General features: G+C 50.2%; 1 protein-coding gene across 2 annotated transcripts; it reads right to left on the bottom strand.

Moving 5' to 3' along the window:
* Positions 1 to 755: 755 nt before the first annotated feature.
* Positions 756 to 19,640, bottom strand: ERO1A (endoplasmic reticulum oxidoreductase 1 alpha). 2 transcript variants are annotated; one of them, XM_063399672.1, is made up of 16 exons: positions 19,445 to 19,640; positions 12,347 to 12,466; positions 10,968 to 11,051; positions 9,469 to 9,507; positions 8,482 to 8,558; positions 8,316 to 8,389; positions 7,573 to 7,693; positions 7,138 to 7,175; positions 6,338 to 6,349; positions 5,169 to 5,195; positions 4,917 to 5,009; positions 3,281 to 3,527; positions 2,356 to 2,425; positions 2,128 to 2,214; positions 1,879 to 2,012; positions 756 to 1,148 (listed from the first exon to the last, which is right to left on the bottom strand). In XM_063399672.1, the coding sequence occupies exons 1-16, from the start codon at positions 19,541 to 19,543 to the stop codon at positions 1,088 to 1,090; spliced, it is 1,383 nt and encodes a 460-aa protein (XP_063255742.1). In that variant the 5' UTR covers positions 19,544 to 19,640; the 3' UTR covers positions 756 to 1,087. The 2 variants fall into 2 exon arrangements, with proteins under 2 accessions (XP_063255742.1, XP_063255743.1); XM_063399673.1 differs by lacking the exon at positions 6,338 to 6,349.
* Positions 19,641 to 20,726: the final 1,086 nt, after the last annotated feature.

Genomic DNA, 20,726 nt, shown 5'->3' with positions numbered 1-20,726 from the left:
ACACGCTGCCTCCCCTGCTCTCCCCGGGTTTTTGGGTGGAAAGCAGAGGGGTTTCCACACAGCCCCAGCCCTGGGGGTGTTTTCAGCAGCGCTGCCCACACCCAGGCCTGTCCTTCGTCCCAGCTGCAGTGCTGGGTGCTGGATGGTGCCACAGGGCTGGCTCCATCCCCGTGGGGAGCAGAACGGGGGATCCCACCCTGATGGCTGTGGGGGATCCAGGGGTGGGCCCAGCCCAGGAGGGCCCCTCTGCCCTTTCCAGCAGCTCTGCCTGTCCCTGGAGCAGCAGAATTCCCTGCCCCTTGCTCTGTGCCACCTCCGAGGAGCAGCACCACATCCTTGCCCGTTTCAGCCCTGCCTCCATGGAGAGGATCCCACAAGAGGCCAAACCCACCGGCACAGGCTGTGAGGGGCAGGAAGGAGGGAGAAGAGCGGGATTTGGGTCCTGGCAGCAGCCTCTGCCCCACGGACACTCCGGCACAGCTGAGGGGGGTTCTGCTTTTCCCAAGTGAGGAATGGCAGCCCCCAGGTGCCACAGGGAAAGAGGTGGGGTTCCTCCAGCATCATCCTCTGGTGCATCTTCCCAGCCTCCAGTGGGTGCCAGGAGCACCAGGAACTGCCTGTTCCCACAAGAAGAAGAGGAATTCACCTTGGGCCATCAGCAGCTCCTGCAATCCCTTGAAGTTGTTTTGTTTTGCAGCAGGAAGTTGGTGTGGGCACGGTGAGTGAGGGGCTGGCTGCAATGATGGAGCAGGCAAGGCATTTCCCCCAAATTTATTCAATGGCACAGTTCTTGCCCCACCTCCAGCTTCCAAAGGCAAGGCCACGGGTCTGATCCATCCAAACAGCACAGCAATATTCCAAAGAGTTCTCCCCAATGATCTTCCAATATATAAAATAAAATTTACATATAGTCCCCACTTTTATACACAAAAAAATAGCTTTTTTTTTTTTTTCCCTTGTAAAAAATATCTCCTCAGCAGGTTACAGACAATCATAGGACAGGAGGCCCAGCAAGTGGTTTCCATGGTTTTAGTCACAGTGATGGAATGATGGTGTTTGTCCTCAAATCACTCTTTCTCCACTGAGTTCACCGCATGTTTTTTAAGATATTCCTAAAGTTTTCCAGTTCTTTCACGCTGGTTGAAACCCTGTGTGCAAGGAAAGCAAAAGGGACACGTTACAGCAACATTCATGTAGTGAATTATTTAAAATCTGGGAGAAAGGGGCTGCATCAAGCAAAGCTTCAAGCAGCTCTTGGGAAGATTTGGAATTCCAGCTGAATTAGGTTGAGGTTACAACCAGGCCCTTCACTAATTCCCCTGCCTCTTTTTAAAGCAAACACTGGGAATCACAGGGGAATAAGATGTTAAGGAGCTCATCCTTGGAAAAACCGGTTTGCCAGAAACTCCTGGTCTCTCAGCATCACAAAGGGCTCATGTATAACCAGAGTGTCCTGAAATCCCCTCCTAAAGGCCTCTTATCCTCCTTTTCTGACAAAAACTCCTCATCCAGAGAGGCTGGACTGATGGATTCCTGTTAAATGCCATCATGATCTGGGAATGAACTGGTGCAGAGGCATAAGGAAAGCAGCCCTTGCCTGGGACAATGTGCTCCAAGGACAGAGTGACACAGTCCCTTAAAAAGGATGAAATTCTTTGTATCTTAGCAGAAATGCTTCCTTGAATTCCCTACAGAAATGTAGAAAATAAAGAATATTTTTAATCATTCCAGTTGCTGCACTCCTTACCAACATCTGCCATCAGATTGACAAGAGCAAGAGTCCCCACCAAAACAGCTGAGAACTAACTGGAATTAGAGCTGAAACTGGATGTAACACAGCAGCTTGTGCAAAAGCAGAGGGGAAAGTCTCACACTCACCTCCCAAAGGCATTAATTAAGGCCACGATTTCTTGTCTGGTCAGCTGGAATCCATAGGAAGGGCCGCTCTCAGGAATCTTTTCGATGAGGTTCTCTGAGAAGAGGATCTTCAGCGCTGTGCCCAAGCCCTGTGTCTGTGCAGGGATCAGAGAGGGGCCTTGAACAGCAGCAGTCAAACCTCCCTCCACCAGGGCAGCATCGTCTGAGCAAGGACCAGTCCCAGCCCCAGAGCTCCCAGACAAACCTCACCTGCAGCTTCCCCCACAGCCGACACTTGAAGCAGCCAACGCAGTCCATGATCTTGGAAATATTCTTAAAGTGCAGCCTGAATTCCTCCTGGGGGGAAAGACATTCATGTTGGTCATGGTTATGCATTAATTAGGGCTCATTCCAGGTATTAATCTGAATTAATGCTGGAATTCAGTGGGACTGAGGCAGGGAAGAGCCTCCTGCAGTGGGGTCCTTGGCAGAAATTACCTTCAGTTTTGCAGCTTCCTCTTTATTCCCTGCAAAGAAGGAGTTTTCATCGAAGTGCAGCGGGAAAGACCTGCAAGGGAACGATGAGGGTTTGATTTCTGCCCCGGATGGTTGGATGGCTGCAGTCAGGGTGGGCATAAACAGAGGTGGGAGCCACTGGACACCTCCAGAGGTGTTTTAATCTGACATCCAATCCCAAGGAATGGAATGGGATCATTTAAGGACCCTCCTAACCCAAACCACCCTGGGATTCTATTCTCTCTTCCAACCTGAGCTAGCATCAGAGACATTTCCAGCAATTGCTCAATGTTTTTTAAACAATTTCAGTCTGTTTTCTGATAGAAGCCCAGGAGGGTGACAAGATAAATCAAACATGGATCACTTCAGGAGACACCTATTTCTGTTTGGTTCCAGTATCTTCCATTCTTTTTACTCCAAACTCCATCCAACAGCCCAAACCTCTGTTACCAAGATATTTAGGATGTTTTTCTAGCTGCAAACACAAAGCCAGGCCTGGTATCCCACAGATGAGTCACACAGGTAGCCAATTTTAGGGCTGACACGTAGGCAGTTATTAAATTCAATTCTGCTAAATCCAAAAGGCAGCAGAGGCTATTAAACTGTGGGACTAATTAAACTGTGGGACTAATTACTGAAATCCTGCAATCTGCATATAGATATTAAAGTGTTCCCAGCAAAACTACACTACTGGTACCATTTCCCTGCTCATTGCAAGGGGGCTGGACTAGATGACCTTTACAAAGGTCTTCTCCAACCCAAACCATTCCATGTTTCTGTGATTCCACAGCACAAATCACTCCAGGAAAGAACCCAGAACCTGCCTTTCCAGGAGCTTTACATGGCAGGTTAGGCACACTCAGAGATGGTGGCAGAGCCCCTGTCCCCGGGTGCTGAGTGCAATTACTTGGCCAGATGGAGAATTTCCAGCAGCAGGCGTTTGGTTTCTGCATCCTGGCTTTCGTTCCCGGTGTAGAGCTGGAAACCCGGGCGCTCAAAGAAGGGCAGCACTTTGGAGAGGGCCCTCAGCTCGATCAGGTACAGAAAATAGAGATTCTTCAGTCTCCTGGGCCCTTCCCCACTGGTGAGGACTTCATCAAACCTCTGCTGGAACTCCGTGATGTTGGGGCCCCATTTCTTCTCCGACCACGTATCTGGGAGAGAAGCAAACCCCAAAGGTGTGAGGTGCAAGGGTTTAATTCTGCTTCATCTCCTCCCTCCAGAGAAGCAAACCCCAAAGGTGTGAGGTGCAGGGGTTTAGTTCTGCTTCATCTCCTCCCTCCAGGGAAACGCTGAAATGGGATTCCAGCCAGGGAGGTCCCAGCTTTTCCAAGTCACTGACCCCAAAAACACAGAATTATTAAGGTTGGAAAAGACCGCCAAGATCAACCTTTGATTGAGTGCAACCTTTAAGTGCCACATCCAGTGGTTCCTTGAACCTCCAGGGATGGTGATTCCACCACTTCCCTGGGAATGGGAATGTTCCAATGCTTGACAACCCTTCCAGTGAAGAAATTTTGCCTGAAAATCGTTCAAGGGAAGCATGATTTTAACTCAATTCAAACCCCAGCAAACACAGAACTCCTGCAGACTTTTTCCAGGTAATTCCTGAAACTTCCTAACAAACAGGGACACCTTAGGAGAATTCCTGATGATTTGGGAAAACAAGAACGGGGGAAACTGGCCTCTATTTTCCATTTTCAAGCCCACAAAGAATATTTCTGATGCTCATTTTACCATGTATTTAAGATTATTCTATGAAACACATTGTAGAAGAGATAAAAGTCATATCAAGCTCATGCTGCAGCCCCAATTTATCCTTGCCTCTGATGTTTCCCACATTATCCTAACTTCAACCTGGCCTGACTCCCATCCAGATGAGGTCCAAGTGGGCTGTAGACACTTAAATACAATTATTTAGTTAAATCCAAACGATTTGCCCGAATTCCAATAGCTACCACCTTGATTGTCAAGCCCAGGGTTGAAATTGGGACTCCTCAGACAGGTATTTATGGACCAAAGCACGGGAAGGGAATGGAAATGGAAATAATGGAAATGGAAATGGAAATGGAAATGGAAATGGAAATGGAAATGGAAATGGAAATGGAAATGGAAATGGGAATAATGGAAATGGAAATGGAAATGGAAATGGAAATGGAAATGGAAATGGAAATGGAAATGGAAATGGAAATGGAAATGGAAATGGAAATGGCTCCATGGCCTTGGGAAAGCCCAGCCAAGCATCTCCCAGTCCAGGTGAGGTTATTGCTGAACTGACCATCATAAAACCAGGCTGGGAAGGGACAGCCACAGCTAGAAACCCACTCCAATAACCCTGGAGGAAGAACAGAGGGAATATGTGCTGGAGGTCCTGGTACAGAGCCTGGCCCAGCCCCTGTCAGACCTGGGCCCACAAGCTGGGTGCTGGAGAGCACAAACAGGCCTGAATCCTGCTGGAAAAGGCTCCAAGCAGCTTTTAGCAGAGCCATGAAGTGTCAGCTTTGGAGAGAGGCAGGAAAGCTGGGGCAGGAAGCAGGATTTACCTTGCAGGAGGTACCTGGCACTCAGGTGGATGTTGATGCTGGCGTGCAGACCAGAGATGAGCCTGTAGAAAGCTCTTTTCTCCACACAGACCCCTGCAAAGAAAAGGGCAGTTTAAGACACTGAAAGCACCCTCTGGATTTTCAATCTTCCCAGCTGTGAGGCAGGAATCTAATCCCACTGAGAGTGGCCACCACTCCCACCCACTCCCTGTCCATCCCAGGAAGAGCAGCCACGTTCACACCAAGGATTACCTTTGAGCCACTTGTAAAACGTGTGCCCTGGAAAGAAAGGAAAACTCATCAGTGAGGGTACAGCCCAAGCCTGATGCCCTGAATCCACCTCCCAGGCAGCCCCAGTGGAGCCTCTGCCCACTCCAGTTTGCAGAAATTGGGAAAGGAGCATTAAAAGAGCATGAAGAGTTTTGCTGCCCACCCTTGTGACTGATGCTTCTCTAACACAGCACGGCAGGAGCTCAAAACAGCACGTGGGCTTTCCCCAGGGGGCTGTGGGGGCAGAACAGCCCAGTGCTGGGAAAAACAAGGAGCAGGGATTGCTTTCCTCTTCTGGGCAGAGTGGGGAGAGGGATATTTTTATAAAACAAACAAACCAACCGACCAAAAAACCACAGAGGGCAGCCAAGCGTGGAGAATGCCACAAGTCAGGGCTTCACTGTCCCTGCTCTGTGCAGGGAAGTGATCTGGAGATCAGGATTTGGGGAATGTTTGGAGACAAGAAGATGCTGTGGAGAATGGAGAACTCCAGGGAATAGCCCTTCCCAGGGGCTGAGGGCGTTGGGCACACAGCTCCTACAGCTCCAGAGGCTTTTGGGATCATGAGTCTGTTCAAAGCTTTCTCAGTAATAAGGACTAAAAAAAAAAAACCCAGGACAATTCCTGTTCCCAAAGGCTTCTCACACTTGAGTGACTGCCTTCAAACTGTGCTGTTAAAAAAATGCTGGTGGATTTTTTAAGCTCTTCACATGAGGATGGGCTGGGACAGGGAGCTCAGGGATCTCCTCTTTACTCTGCTCACCAGGGACAGGACCCAGGGAAGGGCTGTGCCAGGGCAGGTTTAGGTTGGATCTCAGGGAAAGGTTCCTCCCCCAGAGGGTGCTGGCACTGCCCAGGCTCCCCAGGGAATGGTGACATTCCCAAACCTGCCAGAGCTCCAGGAGGGTTTGGACAGCGCTGCCAGGGATGCCCAGGGTGGGATTGTTGGGTGTCTGTGCAGGGCCAGGAGCTGGACTCTGATCCTTGTGATCCCACTCAGGATTTTCTATGATGCCAAGACTCCAATTTCTGGTTTGCCTGATTAATAATTTTGCTAACCAGGTACATTATCTAATGGCACAGCCTGTGACAGCAGGATAAAGACACCCCATTTGTTTCTGTTATCAGGAAAAACAAACAGTGCCACTCACCTCCGTCGTCTCCTGGTGGAAAAAAGCACAAGTGGTGGAGAGAAAGGGAAAAAAAGAGGATAAAAAACATTACACAGGACCAAAATTAAGCTCCAAAGCACAAGCACTGCTCTGTTCATCTGCTCTGACAAGAGAAGGATCCTCTCCAGGGAGGTTTGGAAATGTCCTGAACACAGAAAACTCCGAGTGCAGCAGTGAGGACACCGGATGAGCAACAGTGCTGAGCAACCTGAGCAATGCAGCAGGGATCAATATTTGCAAAGGAAGTAAAACCTGACACTGCCAGGGACATTGTACATCTCCTTCAGCAGGAGCAGAGCCACTCCTTCACAGCAGGCTCAGAGGAGGGGTAAACACCTCCATAATTTAGGGAAAATGAGATGGTGGCAGAGGGTACTGCTGGAGGCTGATGATGTTCTCATGTTTCCAAACCCCTTCCCTGCTTTCATTTCCACTGCCTGGCCTTGGCTCTAGGGCAGAGCTGCTCTTGCTGGGTGGTTTCCATGGAGGATCCCAGCCAGGTTCTCATTTCCATCCATCACAGACACCAGGGACCCAGGGAGAGCTCAGGGGTCTGCCCTGCTCCCAGCCCCTCCAAAACTCACCTTTTTTCCAGATCAGACATTCTTTTTCCACGATGGATGCTAGAAAAACCCACTTCCAAGTGCCCTCAAATTCTACATTTGCTCAAGAGCTACAAGATATTTCTCATCCAGCAGGAGCCCAGAGAACATTCACTGCTCCTGGAGCTGGGATCAGTTCACTACTAACCCACTTAGTGAGATAAATAAATGACTCACCTCTGCCAGATGCCAAAGGTCTTTTTACATTATGAGGCCTAGGAGGGGGAAAAAATATCATTTAAATAAGAGATGTAAATAAGTTACTGTCTCTTGTGTGCACAAACAGAGCAGAGCAAAAGTAGCTACTTCAGCAGTCAAACAGCCTGAGGGGATCTAAAAACCCCTTTCACGCTTTAGCTTTGCTCAGGAGGGGAAATGATAGAGCAAAATGTGGGTTTCTGTGGGGTTTTTGTGGTACTTTCTTCTTTTTTTCAGAAAAAACAGGCAGGAAGACTCAAGTGTCTCCTTTTGGGACAGCCACATGACTTGTCCCTGCTGTATCCCACCCTGCACAGGCCCTGGAGCAAGGACAGGAGGCTGAGGATTCATTTCTGCCCCTCTGCACAAATCACAATCCTAAGGCTCGTGGAACTTCTCCCCCAAAGCACCTACTTGAAGCAGTTCTCTTCATAAATGCTGTTCCAAATTTTCCAGGCATCCGGCCCCTTGTAGCCAGTGTAACGTTCTGGATTCAGGAGTAAATCCACGTACTCAGCATCAGGAGAGTGGATGTCTGTGGAGCAGAGTGCTGGGTCAGGGACAACCATTTTCCAAGGGAAAATTACATTTTCCAGGGCTGATCCAGCCACTTCTTCCTCACCTTGCTAAACACAGCAAGGCCCAGGGCAGCAAGGAAGCTTTATCAGAAATATCTGTGTATTATTTTCAAAATACTGAGGTCAGGGGGGTGCAAAGGAGCAGAAGTGGTGGAAAATTACACTTTGGCCTGGAATTGGGGCTGTTCAGCCTGGGGGAGGTTATGTAGAGACCTCATAGCAACATTCCAGGATCTGAAGAGCCTACACTAAGTGGGAGAGGAGCTCTACGTCAGGAACTGTGGGGAGAGGACACAGGGAATGGCTTCCCACAGCCAGAGGGCAGGGATGGATGGGAGATTGGGAAGAGATTCTGCCCTGGGAGGGTGGGCAGGCCCTGGCACAGGGTGCCCAGAGAAGCTGTGGCTGCTTCTGCATCCCTGGGAGTGTCCAAGGCCAGGCTGGACAGGGCTTGGAGCAGCCTGGGATGGTGAAAGGTGTCCCTGCCCATGGGATAAGATGGTTTAAGGTCCCTTCCAGCCCAAACCATTGTGCTGAAATCCCAGTGCAAGCCCTGGCAGCTCTCCCAGGCCCCCATACCATCAGCCTCACAGAAGCTGTCCGAGGAGTCGTCGTGCTGTGCCCACTGCAGCACTGCCTGCCGTGTTTCCTTGCTGCAAAAAACATGAGGAAACACGTCTGAGAGAGAGCTCTGATCCCAGCTTTGCTTCAGGACAAGGAAGGATTACGGCAAAAGAAGTCAAACCTCAGAGAGTCATCAACAGCTCCGAGCCTCTTGGCTTCTTCACATTCTTCAGCGAGGCTGTTGGCTTCTTCCGAATACTGGGTTGGAAAGCCAAGGGGTGAGGATTAAAAAGGAAATGGTTTTGCTGTTTTGATTTAGCCTTCCATGCACTATCCAGGTTAAGCCCCAGAAACCCTTCCATGATTCACCCCAGCCTGTGTTTGCACAGGGTGTCTGCAGCTATCCAAGGGCTTGTGCAACCGGGATGAGTCTTGCAGGGACTCGGGGCAGCCGCTGGCACTGCCCCAGGAGCTGCTTGTGCCTGGTGACACCTGCTCTTGGAGAGGTGTCAGGGATACCTGGCACCAGGACAGCCACCTCAGAGGCTCTGTGGCATCCCAAGCACTTGAAGAGAGTAAAAATTTAAGCCTAAAGAGCACCCTGACAAATATTGACCCATGCTTAAATCCTGGGGTCAGTTTGGGACCCCTGATAAAAAAGATATCGAGGGGCTGGAGCATGTCCAGAGAAGGGAACGGAGCTGAGAAGGGTCTGGAGCCCCAGGAGAGGCTGAGGGAGCTGGGAAGGGGCTCAGCCTGGAGAAAAGGAGGCTCAGGGGGACCTTGTGGCTCTGCACAGCTCCTGACAGGAGGGGACAGCCGGGGGGGTCGGGCTCTGCTCCCAGGGAACAGGGACAGGAGGAGAGGGAACAGCTTCAAGTTGTACCAGAGGAGGTTCAGATTGAATATTAGGGAAAATTTCTTCACCAAAAGTTTGCCAGGCAATAGAAGGAGCCGCCCAGGGTGATGGTGGAGTTCCCATCCCTGGAAGTGATTAAAAGCCACGTGGATAGTACTTGAGGACATGGGTTAGTGATGGACATGGGGTGGTGGGGTGAGAGTTGGACTCGATGATCTTAAAGGTCTTTTCCAACCTTGTCAGTTCTATGGCACACAACTGGACCACAAAATACACCTCATCCTTTTGTGCTCCTTTTGTTATACCCACCTTGTAACTTCCAGATCTGATTCCATCAGGGACTTCATCCTGAAAGACAAAGCAAAGCACGTGCGACGTGTGGGGCTGATGAGACCTCTCAGCCCTATTTTGGGAAAGGTTTGGGATGCCACCACAGCTGCCAGAGGTGAGAAGGTGACCAAAACACTCAGCCCAGCTTACAACACATCCAACTCCTTACTCCTCCCCACACCAAGCAGAAGCAACATTCCTAGTGGTTTATTTTGATTTTTTTTTTGCAAAGCTCCCCTTCTTCAAAGGTCTGCAGCTTTGCATGGCTGCTCCATCAGGTTCTGCTTTGCTCATCCAGGCAGGAATCTGGGGAAGCCAACACAAACTCCAGAGGAGCTGGAGCTGCCTCTGGGCAGTCCAGGTCTGGCATCCCCTTCCTGGCAGGAGCCTCCTCAGATGTTCCATCTAGCCCTTGATACATGACATTCCAAACTTCCCTCTGACCATTCCACCATGGAATGTCAGCCCTGCCAGCCCCACACAACCAGACCCGAAATTCTCCTCTACTTCCATTTTCTCCAGGAGTAGGAAGGCAATAGAACCACTTCTACAGGAGCAAATACTGTAGTGGCAAAGAGGAAAATTAAGCAATAATAGTTAATTTCATTTATTTCAGGATGAAGTGGACCCATATCAAAATAATTAAGGACAGCAGGGACAGTCACTTTCTAAAATAAGAACAACTTTCAGCTAAAACTTAGGTAATTGTAACATAACTCCATCACATTAGTCATAATCACTACCAAAAATAGATTTTTTTTAAGGAAGAAAAAGTATTTAAACAACATTTAGGGTTATTTTGAGGTGAAAAAAAAAATCATCATTCCATTTTAGAACCTAAGAGTGAGGGAGTAACAGTCTGTGCTGGCTGTCAACACCAAAACATGAAATGTCCCCAAAGGGACCAGCAGCCACCAAGTTGTGATTGCCTCACCTCCTCACCCCCTTCTTTTTGGGCAGGTATCTGCAGTCAGGATGTTTTCTTACAGCTGAGGGAACAAAACCCTTTTGTCCAGGGCACAGGGACAGGAGTGCCCTTGGCAATAGGATGCTGAAAGAGCAATTTCTCCTACAAGAAGAGGGCTGGAAAGCTCTTAGTCAAATTCATCAACCAAAACGAAATCACAGTGCAGCTCATGGGCAACAGGGTTAAATTCTGTCAATCAACACAAAACCAATAATGGATTTGCCCTAAAAGCTACTTACTAATGGAAAAAATAAAAAAAAAGGACCAGGAGAAGCTTTTGGCTGTTTGCAGAGGGTCAGCTATTAAAATTCCAGTCTTGAAACTTTCAGAATTTAGTATTTTGGCCTTTCTTATGGCCACCAGTGTTTCTGCACCCATGAAAGATCCATCAGAGCCCCAGTTTTGCTGTAACTAAAATAACAAGATTCAGTCATTTGTCTGCTGCTTCCTCTTGGTCTGCAAAAGTTAAATAATAAAAAAAAAGATGTACAAAAATGGATTTGGTACTTACAGAGGGGCAGGGCTGCACAGCACAGTCTCTCATTCCACAGTGACTGTTGTCCTCCCAAAAGGGACAAGGTTTCTGTAGGTTTACCTGCAAACAACACATCACCCTGTTCAATAACACATCTCCCCCTGCAGCCAAGCCAACCCTCCACTGCCCAGTTTTCCAACAGGAATCCATGTTCTGTAATTATTTGTTCCCACACCAGCAACTCCTTGGTGACCCAGAGTGACAACATCACTCCTAACCCTGTCATCAGGACAGGTTATCCTTTTAATCCTTGCTGGGATCTTTCTGCTGGTGCTTTCCCACACAGACATATCCACAATTCCAAAATGTTCTGAGGGCTGGAGCCCCTCTGCTCTGGAGCCAGGCTGGGAGAGCTGGGAATGTTCCCCTGGAGAGGAGAAGGCTCCAGGGAGAGCTCAGAGCCCCTGGCAGGGCCTGAAGGGGCTCCAGGAGAGCTGGAGAGGGACTGGGGACAAGGGCTGGAGGGACAGGACACAGGGAATGGCTTCCACTGCCAGAGGGCAGGGATGGGTGGGAGATTGGGAATTGGGAATTCCTGGCTGGGAGGGTGGTGAGGGGCTGAGATGGAATTCCCAGAGGAGCTCTGGCTGCCCCTGGGTTCCTGGAAGTGTCCAAGGCCAAACTGTACAGGGTTTGGAAGTGGAAGGTGTCCCTGCCATGGCAGGGGTGGGACTGGGTGGGCTTTAAGGTCCCTTCCAACACAAACCATTCTGGAATTCCAGGATTCTACACTTCCTTCAGACCAATCTCAATACTTCTATTACAAATCCCAACCCTGGAAGGAGAATGGACATGAGCTTCTTTAACAAATCCCAATTTTTTTCTTCCGTGAGTTGGTATCAAGTATCATTCTTCCAAAACAATGAACATTTAACAAGGTTTGGTGGGTTTGGAAGAGAGGAGGATAAAGGGAATCTGACTGAATGTGAGCAGCATCCATCTCATGGCATCTAATCCATGGAATGTCTGGCAGCAACAGCCATCAATGAACCTGAGTGTCTGTAACTAATGCAGATTTTCCATGTCAGTGGGGAGTCACCGTGAATCCTCTAATTGTGGATCACTGGTCATCAACATCTCTAAATCACAGCTCACCAGAGGAAGTCCTCTCACCAATGTGTTGCTTAAAAGGGAAAAATGGATAAGAAAATACTTTGAAATCCTCTTAAAAGTACATTGCATCTTATTAAGATTCTCCTCATAACAGAAGGGTCCAGCTTCTGCTGGACTGCACCCTTAAAAGATCAGAGTTATAATGTGTCTGATTTTAAAAAGATCAGCAGTAAGTTCATAGGAGCTTAAAAAAAAAAGACAGTAGCAAACAAATAAATAGAATTCTTGTAGGAGAGAATTACCTTGTAGTATCTAAAATAGTCACTTTCCAGGAGTTCATTCAGTCTAGGAAAAAGTTTGTAGTTGTTGAAGGCATCGATGGTTTCTACATCACAGGTACAGTCATCCAAGTAACCAGTAACCTGGGGGAGAAAAAAACAATAAAATCAAAATCAAAACATCAGAAATAATAAATCAAATATAAACAACTTATCCAGGAGTTTTTAACACTGCAGACAATAAAACAATTCATCCTTTTCTTTCCTTTTCCCAGCAAGTTAAGTTTAAGCAGAATGGATGTGGCTTTTGAGCCAGCTGTGAGCCACGGGCTGCCAGCTCAGGTTCCCTCCTGGATGAGCCTCAGGAAGCCATTCCTGGAGGATAACACAGCTCAGAGCTGGAGTTTGCATACGGGACCAGTCAGGCAGCAATGACACAGTGACAGCCCTCAAGGAAAGTCCTTGCTGTTCATCAGAAGTGCTGCAGCAATGATTTGATCTGATCAGAACCACAGCAGGCTGATGGAGCAGCTCTCCTTGAGGAAAGGCTGGGGGAAGCTGGGATTGTTCAGCCTAGGAAAGAGAAGGCTCCAGGCTGACACCTCCCAGTCCCTGAAGGAGTTGACAGAAAAGATGGAGAGAGAGGATTTACACGGGATGGAGTGCCAGGGCAGCAGGGCTTCCCACTGCCAGAGGGCAGGGAGAGATGGGAGACTGGGAAGGAATTCCTGGCTGGAATTCACACAGGGTGCCCAGAGAAGCTGTGGCTGCCCCTGGATCCCTGCAAGTGCCCAAGGCCAGGAGCAGCCTGGGACAGTGGAAGGTGTCCCTGCCATGGCAGGCGTGGAATGGGATGAGCTTTAAGGTCCCTTCCAACCCAGAGCATTCCATGATTCTGTGATGAACTGCACCAGTCCCTCTGCTCCCTCAGAGACATTTGGCACAAGAACATCTGTTCTAAATCTGACAGATCCTTCTTGCATCATCCTGAACAACTCAAGAGGCTTTGTGCAAGCCCTGAAGGAAAAAAAAACAAAACAAAGAACTAGTACGAATTCAGCTGTGGTTTCCTGACACATCCATTACTGGCTGATGACAAAGTTGCTCAATACAGAAGTAGTTCTGCTTCCCCCACACCCCTAGTGAGTCCTTGGAGAAATCACAGAATCCTGGAATCATTCAGGTTGGGAAAGATCACTGAGTTCAACCATTCCCCCAGCACTGACCATGTCCCCACATCCACAAGCTTTTAAATCCCTGCAGGGATGGGGACTCCACCAATGCCCTGGGCAGCTGTGCCAGGGCTGGACAAACCCTTCCATGAAGGATTTTTTCCTAATATCCAATTTAAATCTCCTCTGTTACAACTACAGGCTGTTTCCTCTCCTCCTGTCCCTGTTCCTGGGAGCAGAGCCTCCCCCCGGCTGTCCCCTCCTGTCAGGAGCTGTGCAGAGCCACAGGGTCCCCCTGAGCCTCCTTTGCTCCAGGCTGAGCCCCTTTCCAGCTCCCTCAACTGCTTCTCATAATTCAGCAAGAGCTACACAATAACTTAAATAAAACACTTATATTTACCACCACGGAAATGGAGCTGAGAGGAGGATGGCAGAAATGGAGCACAGAGTCACATGAAATGGGGAGGAGGGGGAAAAAATAGCCAGAATTCCCAACCCCACTGGATCAACTCTGTTTTGTTGAGGCAGCATGATTTGGAAGCTCACTCATATTTTAAGTGTTTACACTGAAGCTCAGTGTGTCACCCTCACACATTTACTGAATTCTGTCCTGCATTTTGCATGGTAATGAAGATTAACAGCGATTTAAGATTTCCACTAACCTGAATCACCCTTGTAAAAATAAACAGTAGCAATTTGCTAATCCAGTTACCCAATTTAAAGCTGCTTCAAAATTATATATACATTAATAAAAAAACACATCAAAACAACAAACCGCAGCAAGCCACCGACCAACCACATTTTTACTTCCTGGAATCTTGACAGGAAGGATTAAGATTGGGTCCAGGAAGCTTAAAGGTTGGGTCCAAAAGTGGCCTACAAAAAGATTTGGGCACGATCTTCAGCTGCTGCCTGCTGCTTGACAAAGGTGTCACTCCAAAGGAATGACACCCCTGCACACTGGAGCTCCCACCAGCCCTGCCCCTGGAAGCAGCATTTGGGCCAGGTCTGTTTTTTATGTCTGGTGACCAAGCCAAGCCAGAACCAAGCTCATCCTGAATATAATCCAGAGTGAAGCACTGCAGATGATCCCAAAATCCTTAGGACTGGGTGGGGGTTGTGCTTTGGGGCCCTCCACATACCAGTTTATCGGTGGGATCAGCCTCAGGGTCACCCTGAACACACCTATGGGGGCAAGGGGCAAAGGGGAAGTGATGGGAAGAGTCCACCTCTGCTCAGTCCTTCTCTCTCCAAGGATTTCAGTTGGACTGGGCAGGAATGGGCAATTTCCTCAGCCTGTGTGTGCCCAGCCTGGCAAAGCTCACAGCCAAAGGGGCACAGAAGAGAAGCAGCACCAAGAACATCCCGAGCTGAGGCTCCTCAGAGCCTGGTGAAAAGTCTCAGTGATGCCCCCAGCTTTAAGCTGAGCCACTTGAAGACTCAGGGAAGTGGCAGTGTCAGATCACTTGGCAGGATTTGGTCTTTATTTCAGAGGTTCCCTCTTGCTCCATGACCACCCCAGAATCCATTTTTCAGCCCTGGATGCAGCCAGACTCACTTGGTTTGGATCTTCACCTCCTGCTGCCAGAGCAGCTGAGCTCTGGAACGTGTCAAACGTGCCCTCCAGTGGGTGGTACCTCAAAACTCTTCCTCCAGCCCCACAAACAAAATATTTACCTACATTTCCAGCCTGTGCCAATGAGAGCAGCTGACTGAGATAAACCACGGATGGATCCCGTCCCCAACACGTGCCATGAGCTTGCTGGCACTATGAATCACCGAGCTGAGGGGTTCTGCTCCACCTGCCTTGGGTGTGAGCAGCTGGCAGAGGCTGAGGGGCAGGGCTGGGCTTTCCCACAGGGAAGAGATGCAAGGGAGCCGCCGGGACGGACGCGGCAGGAGCGGCTCCGGGTGCTGAGTAAGCTCCCAGGGCGACGTGCTCGCAATCCCGAATTCCAGACCCACCTCGGCTGCTGGGAACAGCAGGGACTGAGCAATCCCTGGGTTAGTCTCTGCTTCAACCTCCATCCCCTCCATCCCAGCCTCCTGTCAGGCTGCTCTTCCCACCTCTTTCTGCTCCCCTGAGTCACAGGAACATCCCCTGAGCAGTGGATTTTGGGATTTCCTCTCGTTATGTCCCACACCACAGGGAGGCAGGAAAGAAGGAAAACTTTTTCCTGCATCTTCCCCTCCAGCCACATCAGAGCACAGGGAAGGCAATGCCACAGAGGCTGAGGGGTTGGGGTTAGGCTGTACCAACATCCCTGGCACTGCCTGCTCCTCTGGACAAGCCCCAGCAGTCCCAGGCTGATGGTGAGCAGATGCCTTCCCTGCTCCCTCAGCAGAAGTTTCCTGGCACAAAGGAGTTGGACTTGGATGATCTTTGTGGGTCCCTTCCAATTCAGGATATTCTATGATTCTATGAAATTATTTCTCTTTCATCCTTGCCAGTGCACTTGGAGGAAGCTGCTGGCAGCCAGCTGAGGACAGTCATTCCTGCACCTGTCCTGGAAGCATTATCTGCCATTCCAGGGGCTTCATCCCCACCTTTTGCCCAGAAAACAAGGACTGGGTTTTCCAGAATTCACACAGAAGCGACTCTCACATGGGAGCCTCAGGATGGGCTCAAACCACAGGGCCTGAAGGGCTGTCACAGCATCCCAGAATGGTTTGGGTTGAAAGGGAGCTTAAAGACCACTTAGTTCCACCCTCTGCCATGGGCAGGGACACCTTCCACTATCCTAGGCTGCTCCAAGCCTCATCCAGCCTGGCCTTGGACACTTCCAGGGATTCAGGGGCGGCCACAGCTTCTCTGGGCATCCTGAGGCCTCACCACCCTCACAGGGAAAAATTCCTTCCCAATCTCTCATCTCTCCCTGCCCACTGGCAGTGGGAAGCCATTCCCTGTGTCCTGTCCCTCCATCCCTTGTAAATCCTCTCTCTCCATCTTTCCTGTCATCTCCCTTTGGGTATAGGGAGGTCACAATGAGGCTGCCCTGGAGTCTTGTCCTTTCCAGACTGAACAATCCCAACTCTCCCAAGCCTTTCCTCACGGGAGAGCTGCTCTGATCATCTTGGTGGCCTCCTCTGGAATTGCTCCAACAGCTCCATGCCCCTCCTGCTCTGGAATGACCACAGAGCAGGACACAGCATTCCAGGAGGGATCTCACCCAGAGCAGGGCGAGGGGCACAATCTGCCTCCAAAGATCTGCTTCTCTCCACCTGGAAACTCCTCCTGGAGCTACCCCAGAGAACTGGGAACTGTGCTAGGGATGAATTCCTGCCCCAGGGGCTGCCAAGTGAACACCAGTTCAACAGGAACGCAAGGACAGCTGGAAAGCCTGCCCAGGTACCAAGGAGGAAACTCTCCATGCCCAGACTCACCCCTAATGACAGTGCCCTGCCCACAGAAATATTCCCAAAGGGAACCAGCCCTCGGCCAGACTGGAAACCTCGGCAAAATCCCCGTCTGCCAAACACCTGCAGCACATCCTTAATGCAGCTGCATCAGCCTGTAAACTGCAAATGAACAATAATTACCAGGAATATACAGAAGACATCCATGGCTGACTAAAGCTGTGATGCAAACAGGAATATCTCGAGGGGGGATGAGCTGCCTGCAAAGTTTGAGGGGATTTTGATATTGGAATGTTAATCAGAGCTTGGGAAGCAGAAAAACAGTATTTGAAACACAAGTGTTTGCAGCAACAGATGGATGTTTCTAATAAAAGTTTCAAGGCTGCTTGGTCTCTAAGGAAGGGAGACAGTGACAAAAAGCAGGTGAGGCATTGCCCTGGTGCAGACAGACAGGAGTGCAACACCCATTCCAGAATCACGGCCTGCTGAAGTCAGCACTTGGAATATTGCTGGAGCAGCACTCCCAAAAGTGGAGTCCCTTGTCAACTGTCCCAGCACAGGCTGACACACAAGTCAGAGCTCTTCTCCACCTGAGAAGCTCCTCAGACAGCAGGAGGTGGTTCAAGGAGGAAACCAAGAGCTGCACCAGGCCTTCAAGGAGCTAAACAAAGGAGGGCAAACCAGATTGTTTAAGGCTGGCCCTATATTTTCTTTGGTGGCAAATAAAAACCACCAGACCAGCTCTGCACAAGAGGATCAGCAGATTATTTTTAACCAAAAGATGAGGCAGCCCTCGGGTGTGATTTAAAAGGTTTGGTGGTTAGAAAGGCTGAGAAATGCTGCCCTACATGACACCTTGTCCTAAAGATAATGAAAAATCCTGACCTAAACATTTGTAGGGAAAACCAGGCTGCTCCACAGAATGAAGAGGGTGTTGCAACAACGCAACAGTGCACAAAGACCATGCCAGCTCCTCCAGCCCAAGGAAAAGAGCACCATGCCAGTCAGTGCCATGCCAGAATGCCAGTTCAGTTAGTGGTTATGGCTCCTTACCCCATTCCACAGCCCTGACTCAACATTCAATCCTTAGGAGACAAACTCCTCTGCTTACAGGAAGCTGCAAGGAAAAACCCTGCAGAGATCCAGAATCTAAACGCATGTTTCTGAATTCTTTATCAGCAGAGCTTTTATTTACCATTTCCACAGGAAGCTGAAAGTGTCAAGAGCCACCCCAGAAGGCAAAGCCAAAGCCAAGAGTGTAATTCCATATGTTTTCTTTCTCCACTCACAATTCCTGACCCACATTTGAGGACTAGAAACTTAATACAGCAAGAGTAGCCTTTATAAAAGCTTCCTGTTTTTAAAGGCGACAAAATAAAAGACTAAAGGCATTGTGACATCTTCACTCCTTCATCTTGCAACTGTGTTTATCACAGGAATTACTCAGGTTGCAAGAGACCTCAAAAACCATCTATGTCACCCCCTGCCATGGCAGACTCCTTCCACTATTCCAGACTGCTCCAAGCCCTGTCCAACGTGGTCTTGGACACTTCCAGGGATCCAGGGGCAGCCACTTTGCTTGTGCAAAGTGGTGTCAGAAGGAACTGCAGTGATCTCTTCCTTAAATCGAGATGCTTGGTTGACTGTGTACAGTTCTCTCATTACTCTCAGTACCTGCAGAGAAGCTGCACTGAGAGCACAGTGACACACCTGGCACACAACAAGAGGAATTAACCCTGGAAGAGTTTGAGGGAGCAGAGCAGCTCAGCTCACACCTGGGCATGGCAGGGCAGGGTGGCAGCAGCCAACACTCTCTCCTGGACAGCAGAGCTTAGAGAACAGCAAGGCAGGAGAGGGGATGAAGCAGCTCCCAGGCATAGCAATGATACCCCTGAAACATCCCAGGAGAGCTGAGAAAGAAATGCTCAACAAGCTGGAGCACTCTCCTCTTCTGATGGGAGCAGGGAGAGAACACAGTTAAGATGGCATGGAAGAGAATCACAGAATCCTGGAATGGTTTGGGTTAGAAAGAACTAAACTTTACTTTAAAGCTTATCCAGTCCACTTAACTTTAAAGCTTATCCAGTCCCACCTGCTGCCATGGCAGGGACACCTTCCCAGGCTGCTCCAAGCCCTGTCCAGCCTGACTTTGGATTCCAGGGATTCAGGGGCAGCCACAGCTTCTCTGGACACCCTGTGCCAGGGCCTCACCACCGTCCCAGCCAAGAATTCCTTCCCAATCTCCCATCCATCCCTGCCCTCTGGCAGTGGAAGCCATTCCCTGTGTCCTGTACCTCCATCCCAGTCCCTCTGCAGCTCTCCTGGAGCCCCTTCAGGCCCTGGCAGGGGCTCTGAGCTCTCCCTGGAACCTTCTCTCCTCTCCAGGTGAGCACTCCCAACCTTTCCACACAGAAGAGCTCCTGCAGCCCTCGGAGCATCTCCCTGCCCTCCTCCGAACTCTCCCCAGCAGCTCCACGCCTTTCCCGTGCTGGGCACCGCAGACCTGGCCACTGAACCTATCCAAACCCCTTCTCCTTCCCCACACGAGCCCAGCCGCCGTCCCGCTGCCCGGCAGTGCCCGGGCAGTGCCCACCTGGCAGAAGCAGCGGCGCTCGGCTCCGCGGGGCAGCGCGGCGGGCAGCGCCAGCAGCAGCAGCAGCAGCAGCACGGGCAGCACCGTCCCCGCCGCCATCTCCGCGCTCCGGCCCGGCAGCACCGCAGGGGCCGCCCCGCTCGCACCGCCCCGCCCGGGGCGCGGCCGCCGCCGGCTACGAGCGAACCCGCACGGAGCGGGGACAGCGCGGGCAGGGCTTGGGGACGGCGCGGGCACGGCCCGGGGACAGCGCGGGCAGGGCCCGGGGACAGCGCGGCTCTTCCCGGCGCTGTGAGTCACTCGGCGGGACGCGGGGCTGGCGGGGCTGTCCCTCTCTGCGCTCAGCCCCGAGGCGCTGGCAGATGAATATCAGATCAAAGTTTTACTGTCAAAAATGATGAAACCACATGCAAGGTCCCGAGCGTGTCGTGGGTTGGTTTGTCTCCGTCAGGAAGTTACACCGCTGCCACCTACAAGGGGAGAGAGGAGCAGGTACCGATATAAAACAGTTACAGAAGAAAAAAAACCACTTCACCCTACTAAGGACCCAGTGGATGAAAAGCAATGCTAATATTCCAGACCAAAGCCAATTTTAGTGACTATTCACACATATCAATTACCTGACATTTGGACACTTGGTCCAATTTGTATCACGGTTCATTTATTTGTCTTCACAATGACTGGAGAGAGAAAATTAAAGGAAAAAAATTACTTCATTCACCCTCTGAGTGGTGGTTCTGAACTATCCAGTGTGTTTTTCTGCCAATAATCGGATCATCAATGCTTTAATTCTTTGCTCCTCAAAATCATTATGCAGGTTTAAATTACAAAAGCTTATTATTTTGTGGCTGCTCTGTCCTGGAAGTTTTCAAGGCCAGGTTGGATGGGGATTGGAGAAACCTGGGACAGTGGAAGGTGTCCCTGTCCATGGCAGGGGGTTGGAATGGGATGAGCTCTAAAGTCCCTTCCAGCCCAAATCAGGCTGGGATTCTAGGACACCAAACCTTCCAGGTTTCACCCCGAGTGCATCCACTGTGCGGCACAGCATGAGGAAAAGCTGTTTGATTCTCCCTGGCGGTGACAGCAGCCAGAAGTGCTTCCCATGGCACCAGCCTTCCCTGGCACACGTTTTGGGATGGGCTCCTGGCGTAAAGCAGGATTTGGGGGAGCAGCTGCTCTTTGACTTAGGGCCCTTGCAGAGTCACAGGGACACACCATGGGACAGGAGCAAAACCCCAACGTTGTTCTCGGCTTCCCAGAGCCAGAGGGCAGGGAGAGATGG

The sequence above is a fragment of the Prinia subflava genome, chromosome 5 (assembly GCF_021018805.1).
Source record: "Prinia subflava isolate CZ2003 ecotype Zambia chromosome 5, Cam_Psub_1.2, whole genome shotgun sequence".
In the NCBI taxonomy this organism is placed as follows: domain Eukaryota; kingdom Metazoa; phylum Chordata; class Aves; order Passeriformes; family Cisticolidae; genus Prinia; species Prinia subflava.
Note: the sequence above shows the minus strand (reverse complement) of the source record. Positions and strands in the feature narration are given on the sequence as shown.